Raw genomic sequence first — 16,636 nt, forward strand, 5'->3', positions numbered from 1 at the left:
ATGTGTGGATCAGGCTGAGCCTCATAAAAATGTTTAAGTGTAAATTCATCCCATACGCATTAAAATCAGGTACAAATCTGATCACTCAGATCACTTCAGGAGGTGGTCTGAGATGCTTTTGAGCCACGTTACAGCAGTGTAAACACATCCGGCCATCCAAAATGCATTGGACAACCAAATCCTCTCCCAGTACAAACAAAACACCAGTAATAATTGCTGCACTAAGAGTGAATTTGCATATTCCATCCAACACCGCAATCAGATTTCAATCAGATTTGGATCTGACTAACCAGAGACACATTTGACGACCAAGTGTTTTTGCATCAGGTTATCAGAATACAATCAATGGGGTTAATGTTCTTCTGGTTGGTATCGGAGAGTAAAACAGATGCCAAAACAGCGGCAGAATCTCATCAGATGGAGTGAGATAATGAGGTTAATTTGGAAGTCGTGAGTTCAGTGCAGGCCACATGCTCAGTATTATTGTGAGAGGAGATGAAAGTATTGTGAAAGTCTTTGCAGGCTGAACAATCATATACAATACTATACACAGCTAAGCAGTATCATCCTGCTGTGACCACATCCTGATGTCTCCACCGAACCTACAGTTAGCTCTTGCACACAGTAGATGTCAAAGTGCAAAATCTACCACCAAAAAGGGACTGTACATGTTTGATTATATGTGGATCAGGCCGAGCCTCATAAAAATGTTTAAGTGTAAATTCATCCCATACGCATTTAAACCAGGTACAAATCCGATCAGGTCAGGATTTGTAGAACAGTGAGGCAGTTGGGCTCAGTAACATGATTTTTGAAAGTGTGTTTGTGTGTGTATGTGTGGATAAAACAAAAGTTTCAAGACAAGGGAAAAAAATGCCATGATATAGAGATATAGAAACGAAAAAATGAATTTTGCAAAATATTAGAAACAGCAACGCATTAAACCCACTTCATCGTTCCCTCAGAAATACAGTGTATTACGCCTACAGAATTACCGTCAAAAGCAAGGCCAGAAATTGCACTGATGTAATATTTGAAAGGGCCGATATCAGAAAAGAAATAAAGTTTGATGCAGTCAAATCAAAGCCAGTGCATTATTTCTACAGCTCTCAGCTTTCAACTGATGTCTGGTTTGTTACAGTAAAAGTGCTGAAGACTTCAACAGTCCAATACAATCAACACTGCCTGATACACACCGTAACCGATCAGTCCATTTAATCAGCAACAGAACTGTTGAGTCTCCACTCTGCTTTCCATTTTAGTTTCTCCGCATCATGGCACACATTTCTTTATGCAGTTTTTTCACTTGTCTTGAGACTTCCTTTTTATCCACACATACACATGAACACACACTTTCAAAAGCATGCTTGCAAAAGCCTAACACTTCAACCAGGAGGAAACATGTTGTCGGTTACTGAGCCCAACTGCCACACTGTATGTCCTGACCTTTGTCTAGGACCCTGTTTGCACCTGATACCTTCATGTGACTAGTATCTGAATGGTATCTTGATAAGATCTTAACCCCATGCATTTACACTCGGCAGTCAAATATGTCTCTTTCAGCACATTCAATTCACAACCCAGTCTATATGATCCACATAAGAAAACAAAGACTTTTTCATATGCAAGTATAAGCAAGTTTTTTATTATTACATTTTTAAATTCAGAAGAAAATCTTTGCGTCTATTTATTCAGCCTAGGCCATGTCTGAATAAAGCACCGTACAGAGCACTGTTACTTACATGTGCAATGAAGATAAATATATTTAATATGAATATATAAATAATACTGTAAGTGTTTATTGCATTTTGCATGTATTTATGATTGTATCGTTTGCATGTATGTTTACTGAGTCTCCTTCAGTCTGTTCAAAATAAATGTTTTCACCACAGCACAGCAGTGTTGCCAAAGCAGCATCTGTATTTCCGCTGTACCCGTCCTCCACCTGTAACCATCCCAGCTGACGTCTTCTTCTGCACACTGATGGGAGCTCCACCCACACATCTGCCTAGCCACTCTCTGTTTAACACCCACACACACACACACACAAATACATCTACCATCCAGCCTCCCGACTGTTAACAGGTACGTTGTGAGGAGTTTGGTTTTGTTGTTTTTCTATTTCATTAACATACATAGAAATGAATTAATTGATTAATTGAGTTCATTTGTTGTTTTTTATTTGATGTTAGATTGACATTAGATCATTACCTCATACTGTATGTAAAGATATTTATCTGATGTTGAGCTGTGTTTTTTCGTAGGCTAATGGAAATGAAATTAGGTTGATATAGTTATGTATATTAATTCTGTTAGGCTACACATCCAAAAACATTTCCCCAACCAACAGTCGCAGATTAGTGAAGCTATTTTTAATGTCAAATTAATAGAAAACTGTCACACGGTCTCTAAAATAGCAGAGTAGCTTTACATGGCAAAAACGATTCAATACAATATAGTGCCAAAATACTAAATAGGTCAATTCAGGGTCTATATCAGATTTATACATAATATTTAGCCATAACGTGACATTTTGTGAGGTTTTGGTTATGCATGTTGCTGGTTATTGAGAGTGAATCCCTGGCTGTGACTTTGATAATGGCAAAGGTTTAATCTGTAGGCCTTTGATACTGGATGTATAAACACTGTTTAACAGGAACATTAAAAGCCTGCAAAGTCAGTGCAGGTGCAGAGCAGTGCGTATTCCATGCCAGTAAATGAGGAACAGGAACTTAAGAAAAGAGGCGGTGATGGTCTGTGAGGGTACGAGAGTGCAGCTGAATGTGGCTCAGAATGTCATGTTTGAGTCGATTTGTAATGGAAAGCAGGTTTGCAAATGAAATGTTGGTCAGTGCTGGAAGAAGAAAGTGGCTTTACGTGAACGTCTCACGTTTCACACGGTGTGGTTTGTTTTTCATAGCAATGAATACATTGTAAGGAACTGGCTTTTTTCTCCTGATACCTAAAATCAGGGGCAAATCGGGCCCTGCGGGGCGAATGGGCTCGTCCTAGAGAACAATGCTGACAAGACAGAGTTTCATGTCCTCTGTTTTGGGTGGGGATCTCAATACAATGAGTGAGATCTGACATAAAAAACTGTATGCTGTATGTTTGCATGTGCAGTCAAATCACTCTGCAAACCGCCGAACCCCAAGATGATGATGAGTTTCGTGTGAGGAGAAAATGCCCGATGTATGAAACAGGATGATGATTCCACCTTGTGTGTTTCATCCGACTGAAATATGTTTCAAACAGAACTGGCACAATCAATTATCATATTAACCCCTTAAACCCCTTAAAGCGTGTGGCCCACCGGGGCTTCTATTGCCAGAGAATAGCCCCAGCAGATTGTACAGAAGTCCCTGTTGTTACTGAGTAATACACCTTAGTGTGTGATAAGCCTTGGAGTGTTAAGAGGCTAATAGAGTAGGTTTTACCTTTACCTTTTACCTTTTACCTTAACACTCCAAAGCTTTTTTACACTCTAAAGTATATTAATCAGTAACTACAGGGACTTCTGTACAAACTGGTGCGGCAATTCTCTGGTAATGGAAGTGTGTACTAACACATTTTCGGCCCACCGGCGAAAATTGGCTACTAAAAAGCCAAGCCGTACAAAATGGCATGGCATGGCATGGCTTGGCATTAACAAACCATGTATAGCATATACATTTTGTTATATTTGCATTTTATGACTCAAAAACCTTGTATCTCCAAAATGTTCGACCTTACAAGAGAAGGAACAAACCTTCTTGACTTTCAATGGAGGTCAGTGTAAATGAAATTTAGTCCAGATCCTTTCTGAGCATTTCTATTGGTCTAGTCCAGTCCAGAGCAGTGATTTGTATATTTGGAAAGGAATCTACAAATAGAAAGTGGAGAAGTTCCTTTAAAAATCCAAAAGTTCTCACAAGCCCTTTTGGCAACAGGGGGCCTTTTTAAGCTTGGTTTCGTTTTTTTTTTATTTAATTCTTTTTGAAATAGACATATTTAAATAGATGATGAGTGATTAAGATTAATAATGGAATCATGGCAGCCCCTTTGTCTGTACGTAGTAATAAATGATATCTATTCATCATCTATACTGTTAATTAACTGTTAGCTAAAACTGTTATTACACTTTTTTATGCCTTCAAAAAGAAGCACTTTTGGTTCCATGGAGAACCTTGTTTGTAACAGAGATGTTTAAATGTGAAGAACCTTTAAATTGGCAACTTTATTCAAGTTTCCATCAAGTTGAGGTTCTTTAAACCTTCAAAAGATTTGATTACAAGCCTGTTTCTTAATAACACCAAAGGTGCTTCATGTAAAGCACTGCTCCTTGTAGCACCTTTTCAGACACATTTTCAAACTGAGATTAAGATCTAGGCAAGTATTACAGTTTGTGTGTGTGTGTGATTTGATACCACAGTTGGATGAATGCATGCCTGAAAAGTCGTCCTATCTCTGTAGGTCTGTTTGTTTCAGGTCAGTGTGTGTCCCTCAGGACTGTGCTGTTGTGATGGCCAATCCTACAGTCATTGTGCAGCCAATAGCTTTACAGTCTTCACACATCCAAAAGACTGGCCAGTGGAGCAGCGGGCTGTGTGACTGCTGCGACGACATGAGCATCTGTGAGTGAAAAAGTGTGCGTGTGTATGAACTGCATATTTGAGTGTTTGAACTGGTTGGTGTTTAAGTTGTTTTTCCATTATTTTTATTAGCTTTATGTATTATAATGAACTACAGCGGTCAGCCATAACATTAGTACCACCTGCCTAATGTTGAGTAGGTCCCCTTGTGCCACCAAATGAAATCTGAGCATTTAAGGCATGGACTCCACAAGACCTTTGAAGGCCTCATGTGGTATCTGATACCAAGTCGTTAGCAGCAGGTCCTTTAAGTCCTGTAAGTTGTGAGGTGAGGCCTCAATGGAGTGATCCTTAAGTGCCCATGACTCAGGTCACCGGTTGTCTTTCTTGGACCACTTTTGGTAGGTACTGACTCCTGCATACCAGACAAACCCCACAAGACTGCCTGATGTTTTGGAGTGGTTCTGTCATCTAGCTTCACAATTTGGCCCATTGTTAAAGTGGCTCAGGTCCTTATGCCTAACCATTTCTCCCCCTTTTACACATCACCTTCAAGAAGTGACTGCTAACTTGCAGCCTAATACATCCACCCCTGGACAGATACAAATGAAGATGAAGACGAAGAAAATCGATGTTTTTCACTTTACCTGTCAGTGGTAACAATCTTATGGCTGATTGGTTTAAATGGGTCAATCTGAGAGTAATTTCCTGAGGGCAGCCATGGTTCCTCAGGAGACAGGTTAGTTCAATCATTAAACCACGATTTTACTACAGTTATTTGTAACGAAAGACTAAATATGCAGGTGTGAACTGCTGACAAAACAACACATACGTTTTTGTGAAGGTTTAGAAACTATTTGCCAAAACAGAGCAAGTTCCTAAATAAATTATTATTAATATGTTTATGTTTGTTCTTATGCTTGTTTTTATACATCATTAACATTATAACAAATTATGACATTCCAGAGCCGCATGTTCCTGAACGTCTTACACCAAGTTGTGTATATGTACTATGTAATAAAATGTTATGAATAAAAGCATTTTAAATGTTTAAAAAAATTCCGATGCATTTTCACTTCCCTATTCAAAGTATAATGTTCACCTGCATGGAGTTGGAGGTGAAAATGCATTTGACTCCCTGCAGGTGAACATTATACTTTGAATAGGGAAGTGAAAATGCACACAAAAATATCAGTGCTATATTATGATTATCTTTATATTACCCCATCTTCTGCATTAAGCATCAGCTGTTATTCCTTTCAAATATCTTATATCAAATCAAGAGATCAACAAGACATAAAATATAAAGGTAAAAAAGGTAAAGGTGCACGTATTTGTCAATGTACAGTGTACACTGTACAGCGAAATGTGTCCTCCGCATTTAACCCATCTGGTAGTGAACACACACTCACACACACACATGTGTTAGGGGCAGTGAGTACACACACACACAGAGCGGTGGGCAGCCAACTCCAGCGCCCAGGGAGCAGAGAGGGTAAAGGGCCTTGCTCAAGGGCCCAACAGTGGCAGCTTGCCGAGCCCGGGAATCGAACCCACAACCCTGTTATCGATATCCCGGCGCTCTAACCGCTGAAAAATGGACATACAGCGTCAAGTTAGGTGGTGACAGCCTTTTTTATACTGCACAAAAAGTTGAGTGTGTGTGTGTGTGTGTACAGGCTGTTTTGGATTCTGGTGTCCCTGCTGTTTGATGTGTGACACAGCCAATACATTTGGAGAGTGCATGTGTCTCCCCCTGGTGGAGATGTTCTTTGGGGGCCTGGCACCACCTGTCACCTTCAGTTTGAGGAGCTCTATGAGAGAGAGATACCACATTCAGGTACACAGTGCTCTGAGACACACTATGGCAAAACTGCATTATTTTTGCATTATTATATTAGTATCATTGCTTATGTGTCAGTTGATAATGATGATGTCACTTTTTTTTAGGTGCACTGGTTTTCAAAACGTAACTGGTTTTTGGCCTTTCTCCCAACCTAATTAAAAAATGACAGGTCCTTTTTTTGCAATAATAGCAGAAAGGGAGAATATAAAAAGCACTCCAGGATTAGTATCTTCAGACTAAAGCTCGACCATCAGATGATTATACAGTAAATACCACTCAACTTTTACAGCTAACAGCATTTTCTCTTTGAATTATAATAATAAGTATACAGTACATTCACAGTATAAATGAACATCCAGTGCCATTTCTCTCAAGCAGTTCTCGATTCCCCTTTTCCAGTCCCATTCTATTATTACAGGAAACCATTTGCTTCCTGACCTAAGTTTGGCGGCTACACCACAGTCCTGCCTCCTTGCAATTACGATAATCACATTCTGGATCAAAATAAAACTGTTAAACTTGCGTTCCTTCCAGAAGGACACTGTAATAAAGTGTAATGTAACTCCGATCTCTGATATGATTGTGCTCTTTGTTTCTCCTCCAAGGGCTCAATGTGTAATGACTGCTGTTTGTCGGCCTGCTGTAAGATCTGTGTGTGGTGTCAGATAGCAAGAGAACTGAAGTATCGTCAGCAACCCCAACTGTTAGTAAACCAGTCTGTGAACATGGCTTATTAAAATGCACTGTCTACCATGCCCCATCATCAGGTCATAACAAGCTGAGCGTAAAAATGTGTGACCAATGTTTCTGTTACATTACTGAATGCTTCTCATTGTTGGTTACATTGTTGGTTACATTATCAGATGATAATGATACAAAATATATATAGTTTAATTATGTATTGTTTATGCAGTCATGTGAAAAACAAAGTGCACTCCTTAAGCTTGAAAAGTCTCCACAAATCTCTAAACTTCTGGACAAATGTCCTTTGGACAGACGAGAACAAAGTGGGGATGCTTGGAGATTCTGCATGGAGCCGAACACAGCATTTCAGCATGAGAACCTCAAGGAAAGTGATGGATGGGTGATGCTTTGGGCTTGTTTTACAGCCACAGGCCGTAGGCACTGTAGTAATTGAGTCAACTCCAAACCCCTTTGTATGCCAAAGTATTCTAGAGGCCATCTATCCAACAGTTAAAGTTTGGGTCATGCAACAGGACAATGATCCAAAGCACACCAGCAAATCTACAACAGAATGACTGAAATAAGGGAAAGAGTCAAGGTGCTGCCATGGCCCAGTAAAAGTCCAGAACTCAACACATGCTGTGGCAGGACCTTAAGAGAGATGGGCATAATTAAATGCCTAGAATTGGTAATGGCCCAGAATTCCTCCCGAACAATGTAAGAGACTGAGCCATACAGAAAACCATGACTTTAAAACCAACCAAAGTTATTGCTGATAAAGGTGCTTCTACTTCTACTGATTCTACTGAGTGCACTTATTTTTTCACACATGGCTTTTTCATTTTAGCTTCATTCTTGTTAAATAAATAAATAAATAATGATACAGTGGAATCTGCCATGTGGTGTTGTTCATCTGAGGCTGTATTTACCTTTTTTTATTATTGTTTTGTTTTAATCCGTAAAAACAAAAAGAATTCAAAGAGGATGTACTTTGTTTTTACAGGACATACTATATATATATATAGATTATTAAAGATAAATGCTCTACAGTTACATGGAATCAAAAATATCTTTACTTTTTTTTCTCCTATAAAGTTGCCATTGATATGCTGAACTTTCAGAGGCCAGATATATTTTTGTGAGATTTGTGTTTGATAATGTTTCAGCTTGTTCAGAGTTTAAAACAATGATGTATTGAATTATACACACTGAAAGTAATAAATTGCATACTTATGTAGTCGTGCATGTGTGAATTCTTATGTTTTTATTTAGGGAACAGTATCCTCCAATGTTGCCCTTGTAAAAGTTCTATAAACTGCACTGAAACTGCTCATTTATTTGATAAAGCCCCTCAAACTAAAACAGAACAGAATTTATTTTAATTGTCACCTTACTATAAAATCTACTATAAAACCATTCTTAAGGATGCTTTTTAACAGTGTTATAGTCCTCAGATTAAGTGTTACCAGCAGGCAGTGCTCGAAGACAAAAATGTCAATACATCGATCAGCCATAACATTAGTACCACTAATGTTGATAGGTGGAGTGAAAAGCATTGATCATCTTCATCTACAGTGGTATCTGTCAAGGGGTGGAGAAACAGTCAGTTCATATAGGTGATGAAGGTGTTAAAAGCAGCAAATGACAGAATCAGGCAGGTCTTGTGTGGGTTTTCTGGTAGGCCCATGCTGTGGTCAGTACCTACCAAAAGTGGAGAAAAGAAAAGACAACCGATGAACTGGCATTAGGGTCATGGGAACCTATAGTTTATTGATGTAATCCATGGAGGCCCCACCTCATAACTTACACTACTTAAAGGATCTGCTGTCAACGCCTTGGCGCCAGATACCACAGGACGTCCTCAGAGGCCTTGTGGAGCTGTTGTATTGCATCAGCAGACTGGCAATGTGCATAAAAATAATTGGTTATGGGAATCATCCAACAATTTCAGTTTCAGTGCATCCTAATTTTTATTATTCAGTATCTGAGCCCCTGAGGGCCAGTTTTTCTAACCAAAATGAAAAGTGCTTTACACATCAGAATTACTGTTATATGTCCAAAAACAGAGACTCTAACAACTCTTTTGTGTCGGGATGAGGACTGTAGCACTAACATCCCAGCAACAGAGAATTCGGTGGTGAAGTCAAGGAGAGGATGTGTGAGTGTGTGAGTTTTGTTGTGACGTGCATGCCAATGCTTTAGCCACTGCTAGGAGTGAAAAAAAAATGGCCAGGAGAGATCTAAAGTCGCTCAGTATTTTAAGCAGTTATTCTGGCTTGATACACTCCTTAACTTTAGCTTCAGTTGCTTCACACCTGATCTGAGTGAGGGTTTTTAACGTTTGTTTAACTGTGGTTGTCACAGTGTTCCCAGTGTTTAAAATGGGCCTGACCTAGGACCCAACAACTATTCAAATCTGAATGGTAAACAAATACAGCACAATACCACATTAACACCTCTACTGATATTCAAAGAAAGTCATCCATGTAATACAAGCAAATGCTATGTCATTGCATAAGAGTGAGGCACTGAAAGGCAGACTGTATATACATATATAGATATACACCGATCAACCATAACATCAACGCCACCTGCTTAATATTGTGTAGGTGTCTCTCTGAAGGCTTCCCAGACATAACAAGCAGATCCTTTAAGTCCTATGACTCTAAGATCTTTGTACCCATGACCCTGTCATTGATTCACTGGTTCACTTCCTCCTTGGTCTAATTTTGATCATTTTTGGGACTGACCACTGCACACTGAACACCCCACAAAGCCTGCTGTTTTGGAGATGCTCTGACTCTGTCTTCTGCACACGACAATCTAACTCTTCATCAAATTTGCTCAAACTCTTATTCTTGGCTGTTGCTGATATATCTAGCCTTCCATTTTCAGCTGCTACTGTAACCACATCAAACATTTTTATGTTTTAATGTTATGCTTGAAATCCCAGCACAATGTTTTGGCCAGTAAATTAAATTTGTACTTCACAATACAATCTCCAGAAAAGCACCCACCCCCCTTCAGTTTTGCGCCTCGTTGGAACTGAGTTTAAAGAAGCTCCATCCTGTAGCTCTGGAATCTGGATATCTGTGACACATAACTAATCATTTATCATTAGTGACTTTAATAATGCTCTTATAGTGGAGTACAATCAAATTCTCACAGCAATGTTCCACCTGCTAGTGCATTGCATTCCCAGATGAGTAGAGGCTGTTACTTTAGCAAAGGGGAGACAAACTTTCTATTAGATGTCTACAAACTTTTTTTCTTCTTGTAAAATTCAGTTTAGTTTCTTCAGGATTTTAGGGCTTTTTTGCTTGTTTTTCTTAGTTGTTTATCCTGTCTGTTTTCTGGATTCTTTCAGTTTCAGTTTCCTTGAAGAGCTCTTATTCTAGCAATGTTATGAGGTAAACCGATGTCATGATATTACGCCTTCAGGGCCTTTTGTTACACAATGTCAAAAGGGATAAATCTCCAGCATGTGGCCATGAGGCAGGCTTGTTTACCTTTCACTCTGGTCCTGGATCAGTGGCACACCAGAGGCGATGCCTTAAGGAGGGCCAATATAGAGAACATTTGTCTTGAAGTTGCCATAGTCATTACCATTACCATTACCAGGAGTTCAGACAGAGAAAACAGTGAGGGTTGGTCCAGAAAGTTTATTCCAGCCTTGACCTACACTGCTTAGACATGGCCCTCAGCTTCTTCTTCCTACATATCAGCACATCATCATGTGATTTCAACACACCGGACAGGTTTTCCTTGAATGCTGGAGCTTAATTATCATTTTCTGAGAGGTAAACAAAGCTACTCTAGATATTCAAGTTCAAAAGAATCATAATTCATTTGAAAACTTATTTTTAATCCTGTTCATGCAATGGAAATTCCCAGTTGCTTAAGTCTGGCTAACCCTGAAAACCCACAAAACTCCCCTCAAAACCCACAAAACTGAGATAACTGATCATAATGAAGGAGACACCTATAAAAGATGGACATAAAGGATCTAATACACCTAAACTATTATCTCTTGCCAGCTAGTTCCTCATCCAGACCTTTCTCAGCAGAACACCACAGCCTTGCTCTGCTTCTGCTCAGCTCTAGCCAGAAATGTACTGCTGCTGTGAAAAGGATGGCTCCCTAGCAGCTGCTTGCTGTGGGATAATGAGGCCTGGGAAAGCCCCAAGCTTCCCCGTTCGGGGCCATGCTTTCTCTTAGGAGTCACTTCTGTTCATTTGGCTGGTTAGGATTGCAGTGTAGGAGCCTGGAGGTATCAGGTGTGACCTGCTTACTGCACACACCATAACCTATTGTAATTAAGCAGTTGATTCACTGTAAGCCATGTAGAAAACTAAGCTGTTGTTCTGTATCCTGAAAGTGTCTGTATGCATGACAGAAGAACTAAAATAAGAGCATTGCACAAGTCATACAGCTTTCTGACTGACTGAAGAGACAAGCTATCTCTTCTAATTACATTCTTTAAATACTTTCGCTGCTGATCTAAGCTCCCTGTGCAAATGTTCTCCTGTCACTTGCTTTGTGTAAACATACAGGGTCTACCCTGTCAGCTACTAAAGCAGGTGAATAACATTTATTGATCACAGAAAAGTGGCAGGGTTATGGAATTTCATTTATTGAACTGAATACAGTGTTGTCCTTCATTCCTCATTTCACATATTTTAAATATAACATGTTAGCCCCTACTTTACACATTTAAGTAAATACACATTGAACACATTCACAGTACGTTGTCATACTATTATACAGCAGATCCTTGGAATTACAGAGTGAAAATAATGCTAAGAATACAAGTTTTAATACTTTGGAGTGTACAGTATTTAGAAAAATACAGTTAGCTGGCAGTTCCGGTCAAAAATGCTTGTCCACGTTCTGTTTTGTCCTACAAAAAGCATTTAGTAACAGCCTCAAAAAGGTGAATCCTGAAAGTCTCTGTGTGAAAGGTCTCTAAATGCACAAGCCTTCCCCATTCAGACACTAATAACAACCACAACAGCCCCATTTAGTGAACTCATCTTCGGATCAGAGTGAGGACAGCTAGGGTTTTTCCAACATCTATTCATACAAAGTCTCGTCAGACTCCAGAGGCTCTTGACTTACAGGCTCACCGTTTTGATAGTTGCTCACACCGGTGTCCATCACCGCCAACCTGCAGGGAACACCCATGCCTATTTCTCGTGAGGGTGGGATGTTCTGCCTTTCGAACAGAACCTCGAACCTGTCCTGTGCCTCGCCAGGCTCCCTCACCACCAGCAACTCGTACCTGCCGAATCGGAGCAGGGCCTTATCCTCCAGATCGACTCGCTCGAGGTAGCCCAGTTCACAGCCGTTGACCACAACCTTGCCTTTCTGGCTGATGTTCTGGACAGTGAAGCGCAAGTCTGTGCTCCCTGCTTTGCGATAGGCATGGAAAGAAATCTGCTTTCTGGAGACACGAGCGTCGTTCAGGACAAAAGAGCACATCTGTCCATCTCGCCCCAGCCTGACCGGGTCTTCTGCGTTCAGCTTGTAAGGGCGGTTCAGGGGCAGAAGGCTGTAGATACCCTGGGTGGCCTGGTCAGGATGGTAGAGCTGAATGTGAAGACACGCGAGGGTCTCCTCAGTCGGCATTGTTTGAGACACATTCATACTGGCTGCTTTTGGATCTTTTTGCTTGGGTCAGCTTTCCTATGTGTGGTTCTCTACAAAACAGAAAACAAAGAAAAATTCATGAACACATCCAAGCATGTCATTCGACATATTTCCCCCACTGTTCAGACAACTGATCGCTATCTATAAAAGAGAAACTAGCTAATGTGCAATTGTTTTTCTACACATCCACGGTGTCAGGAGTCTTCTAACACATACTGTATACCGTAAATCCAACACTATCTTCCATTGTATTGTCCCAATTAAACATTACTTAACACAGGTGGTGTAAAACAGCTGGCTTGTAAAAATCTATGACGTATTTACAGTGTCTATATCAGACAGGTTGTCTCTGAGCATGCTCTCTAACTCTGCTGAACGTCTGTCATTTTTAACACATCTTCTTACAGAGTGAACCAAAGAAAACTGGCTTTTGAAACAGTATTGTGAGAATGTCTTTTGTCTGTAAGGTTACTGCTATGTCGTGTGGAGGAACAGTTGGATGAACCCAGGTTTGCTTCCTGACCTTTCTGTGAACTCAAGCCACTGTATGGATTTGTTTATTTTCTCCAGCAGCTCACCTGATTTACTTAATTGATTAGATAGATGTTGGGCCTCATTTCTTTTGATAATAAAATGGATTATTAATTGATTTTATTTTGATGTTTTGGATTTTTAACACATAACGGCTGCCCAGATAAGCTTTATATATAATTGTATAATTTAATTAGGTACTTTTTTGGGTGCCTAAAACATGTGACACAGACAGTTTAACCCCTTAACACTCCAGGGCTTATTACACATTAAGGTGTGTTACGCAGTAACTACATGAACAATATACTTCATATATATATATATATATATATTTTTTCTTTTTTTTTTTTTTTTTATCTCTTGGGTCAACTGTCTTCACCCAAACACAAACAAGAGCAAAAGGCAATCAGACTTCAACTTCACAGCTTATTTTATAAATAAAATAATAATAAACACAAGTTTAACTATTAGCTACAACAACAACAACAACAACAATAATAATAATAATAATAATACTTAAAGCATGTGTCTCTAAAGCAGCTAGGAGTAGCTGGCCTACACTACACCCTTAACCCCTGGGACACTGTGTACAGCCTGCAGACAGAAGTACAGCCCTACACTGTACCACAACCTACCTCCACTCACTGTCCGCTGAAATACTCACACACCCGAGCCTGAAACACCGCACTGCTCCTCTCCAGTCTAACGGACTGCTGCTCTTCACACTCTCACTCACACACACTCACAGGGGGAAGGGGACGAGAAGCTTGCATCACATCCCGGAAGAAAAACACGGCGGCCAGCATGGCTGAGAAACCTGACACTCAGCGCGGAAACTCCAGTGTTGCGCAAGAGCCAGACTTTCTGAAAACATGATCAACCCTGGTTCAGAAATGTGAAACTGTGGCGCAAATAACTGCATTAAGATAGAGTGGTGAACGTGTGGAGTGTATATGAGATGCTGTCCTGGATGCTTTTAAATACCGAGAAGTTACGATAAGTGCCATCGATCACAACAAACATGGCGGGGCTGCTCTGAGACAGCACAAGGTTAAGTGACCTGCAGGCCTTCGCCTATCAGTGGGGTTCACTGCCACTGAGACACTGTTTAAACACCAGCAATGAGGAAGCGGTTTTACTGGGGTCTTTCAGGAAAGGATGGTGTTTATTGCTAGACTCTCCCAGTCCTAGACAGAGGACAGAGGACAGAGGACACATCCTGTCCCATAAAACAGCGCAGAACAACCTAGCTACTCTTCCTCCTCCTCCTCCTCCTCCTCCTCCTACTACTACTACTGATATCTGTTACTGTGGATAGATAAGCGGGTTCAAAATAAACTGATTTGGAAAACTCCACATAAATAAATAATATATAAATAAATAACACACTTTATTATACAATTTATCATATATATATATATAGCTATATGATAAAAAAAAGTATATGTAAGAATATAAATTAATTAAATGAAATATTTATGCTAATAACATAATTGTAGTAGTGGTAATAGACAATCATTTAAAATAAAAAGTAAACGTACTTTTTAAAATGTCTGTGAAATATACAATCAAATAAAAACTTTCTAATAAAATGTACAAATAAAATATGCATTTCTAATATTTCACTAATATTACTTGCAAAATGTACAAATAATAAACAAATAAATGATTCTTCTCAGCAAATCCTGCTTAATTGGCATTTTCACTGGGGTTTATTAATGATTGTAAGACGTGGTGCAGTACTAGAAGGTTGTCAGACAACGCTGTCACAGCTTTCCAGGTATTACATTTCAACACTGTGACAACGTAGAGAGCACCAAGCAGAAAGCGTTGTGGGCTTGTCAGAGTTTGCTGGGTATTACTACGACCATTACCACTGCTACTAATTTCACTCCTCCTACAACTACTACTCATTTGCTTTTTATTGTTATTGAGGTTTGTGGAGTATGTGTTGCGAATGTCTGGAAACGATGACTCAAAGAAGAGTACCTGTGCTATGTAAACATACCTTGATAAAACATCAATCCATCCAGCCATCTGATCTTCTTATGGTAGGTGAACTGGTTATATAAGGGTGTTGTCTTCCTGATCAGGGTCAATGTGGGTCCTGAGCCTACCTGGAATCACTGGGCACAAGGCAGGAATACCGGCACCAGGCCATCAACAGGGGCCACACACACCCATTCACACATCACTACGACAACACTTTAGCATAGCCCACACACTACTTACTGCACTACCTAAAGAGATCATTTTTTTCATATATTATTTGAGTGAAATCATTTTCATATTTGAATCCCTTAACATAAAAAGCTTATTACACACTAAGGTGTATTACTCAGTAACTACAGGGACTTCTGTACAAACTGGTGGGGCTATTCTTTGATAAAAAAAAGAAAAAAGTAATTACACATTCGGCCCACCGGTGGGCCATACACTGCTTTTAGGGGTTAAGATTGTAGAGATAGGGAATATTATAGTGCAGTGTGTTAAAGATCCATCCATGGATGAGCTGCATTATGAGTAAGAGTCAGGTGTCAGTGTTGTTGACAGCTGTTAAGAAACTAGATCTTTCTGTGATTCAGGGGTGAACATGGGTGTATTAGGGATTGTGACGCAGTACCAATACACATGTTTTTATTTATGTATCTGACTCTAAATTATAAAATAATCAAATTAAAATAATTTGATATATACATATAATTTATAAAATACACAATTATGAATGAATAATTGTAGACTTAAAAATGCAGTAAAATGAATAATGCAGATATTTTAGTGTAAGTTGTTTTTTATCTGTCTGTACTGATACAATTCTGATGTCATTGAGCATCGTAGATCTAATTGTGTCAGTATCAAAATGAGGGTCTCAGTAAAGGTTTTTTACAAAGATTGTAGGGGGCCCAATGAGGGGCTCAGGCACCAGCCCTCTCCACATTGGTCTTTTTTTTATTTTAAGCCTTTTTTTTCAAAGTTAATCCAATCAAACCTAACATCTCAACCCATTCAAAGCTTCTGTCAGTGTCTTTTTATGCACACCCACACTGAGTATAAAAAATGCATCAGCACAAATTGGAGCTTTCAGAGTGCTAATGTTTGTTTATATTGCTGCATGAAAGTGACACAATGCTGCCTTTGTTATTGGATGCTCTGCAATGGCGTAAATGTACACATTCAGAACTCTATTCGCACCAGTACTTGATGTAATCAGAATAACTACAAAAAAAAGGGGTCGGGATAGTGATGTGTTTTCTTGCTCAGAAGAGTAGTTTGTAACACAAATAAATTAAACATGCTGGTTTATTATGGTTGAGGTAATGAATTATGGTTAGGTTAATGATAATGTGGAAACATT

The 16,636-nt window shown here is 39.4% G+C and overlaps 2 protein-coding genes across 4 annotated transcripts; one reads left to right on the plus strand and one right to left on the minus strand.

The window, feature by feature from the left end:
* The first annotated feature begins 2,042 nt into the window (after positions 1 to 2,042).
* Positions 2,043 to 8,338, plus strand: ponzr6 (plac8 onzin related protein 6). 3 transcript variants are annotated; one of them, XM_072688791.1, is made up of 4 exons: positions 2,043 to 2,085; positions 4,453 to 4,613; positions 6,251 to 6,411; positions 7,023 to 8,338. In XM_072688791.1, exons 2-4 carry the CDS (start codon positions 4,502 to 4,504, stop codon positions 7,152 to 7,154), a joined length of 405 nt encoding a protein of 134 aa, XP_072544892.1. In that variant the 5' UTR covers positions 2,043 to 2,085; positions 4,453 to 4,501; the 3' UTR covers positions 7,155 to 8,338. The 3 variants fall into 3 exon arrangements, with proteins under 3 accessions (XP_072544892.1, XP_072544893.1, XP_072544891.1); XM_072688792.1 differs by having other exon boundaries at positions 2,068 to 2,085; positions 4,468 to 4,613; XM_072688790.1 differs by lacking the exon at positions 2,043 to 2,085 and having other exon boundaries at positions 4,383 to 4,613.
* A 3,380-nt stretch (positions 8,339 to 11,718) lies between these two features.
* tifa (TRAF interacting protein with forkhead associated domain) lies at positions 11,719 to 14,048 on the minus strand. The gene is made up of 2 exons (XM_072688793.1): positions 13,917 to 14,048; positions 11,719 to 12,800 (listed from the first exon to the last, which is right to left on the minus strand). Exon 2 carries the CDS (start codon positions 12,745 to 12,747, stop codon positions 12,175 to 12,177), a length of 573 nt encoding a protein of 190 aa, XP_072544894.1. The 5' UTR covers positions 12,748 to 12,800; positions 13,917 to 14,048; the 3' UTR covers positions 11,719 to 12,174.
* Positions 14,049 to 16,636: the final 2,588 nt, after the last annotated feature.

Source organism: Salminus brasiliensis, chromosome 9 (assembly GCF_030463535.1).
Source record: "Salminus brasiliensis chromosome 9, fSalBra1.hap2, whole genome shotgun sequence".
NCBI lineage: Eukaryota > Metazoa > Chordata > Actinopteri > Characiformes > Bryconidae > Salminus > Salminus brasiliensis.

Bases quoted from the DNA above. Each gene is read 5' to 3' on its own strand.
- ponzr6 (XM_072688790.1), top strand. From the start codon at position 4,424: ATGCCTGAAAAGTCGTCCTATCTCTGTAGGTCTGTTTGTTTCAGGTCA. The intron at 4,614-6,250 runs GTGAGTGAAAAA...GTGTGTGTACAG, and splicing joins CTGCGACGACATGAGCATCT to GCTGTTTTGGATTCTGGTGT. The intron at 6,412-7,022 runs GTACACAGTGCT...TTCTCCTCCAAG, and splicing joins GAGAGAGATACCACATTCAG to GGCTCAATGTGTAATGACTG.
- tifa (XM_072688793.1), bottom strand. From the start codon at position 12,747: ATGAATGTGTCTCAAACAATGCCGACTGAGGAGACCCTCGCGTGTCTT.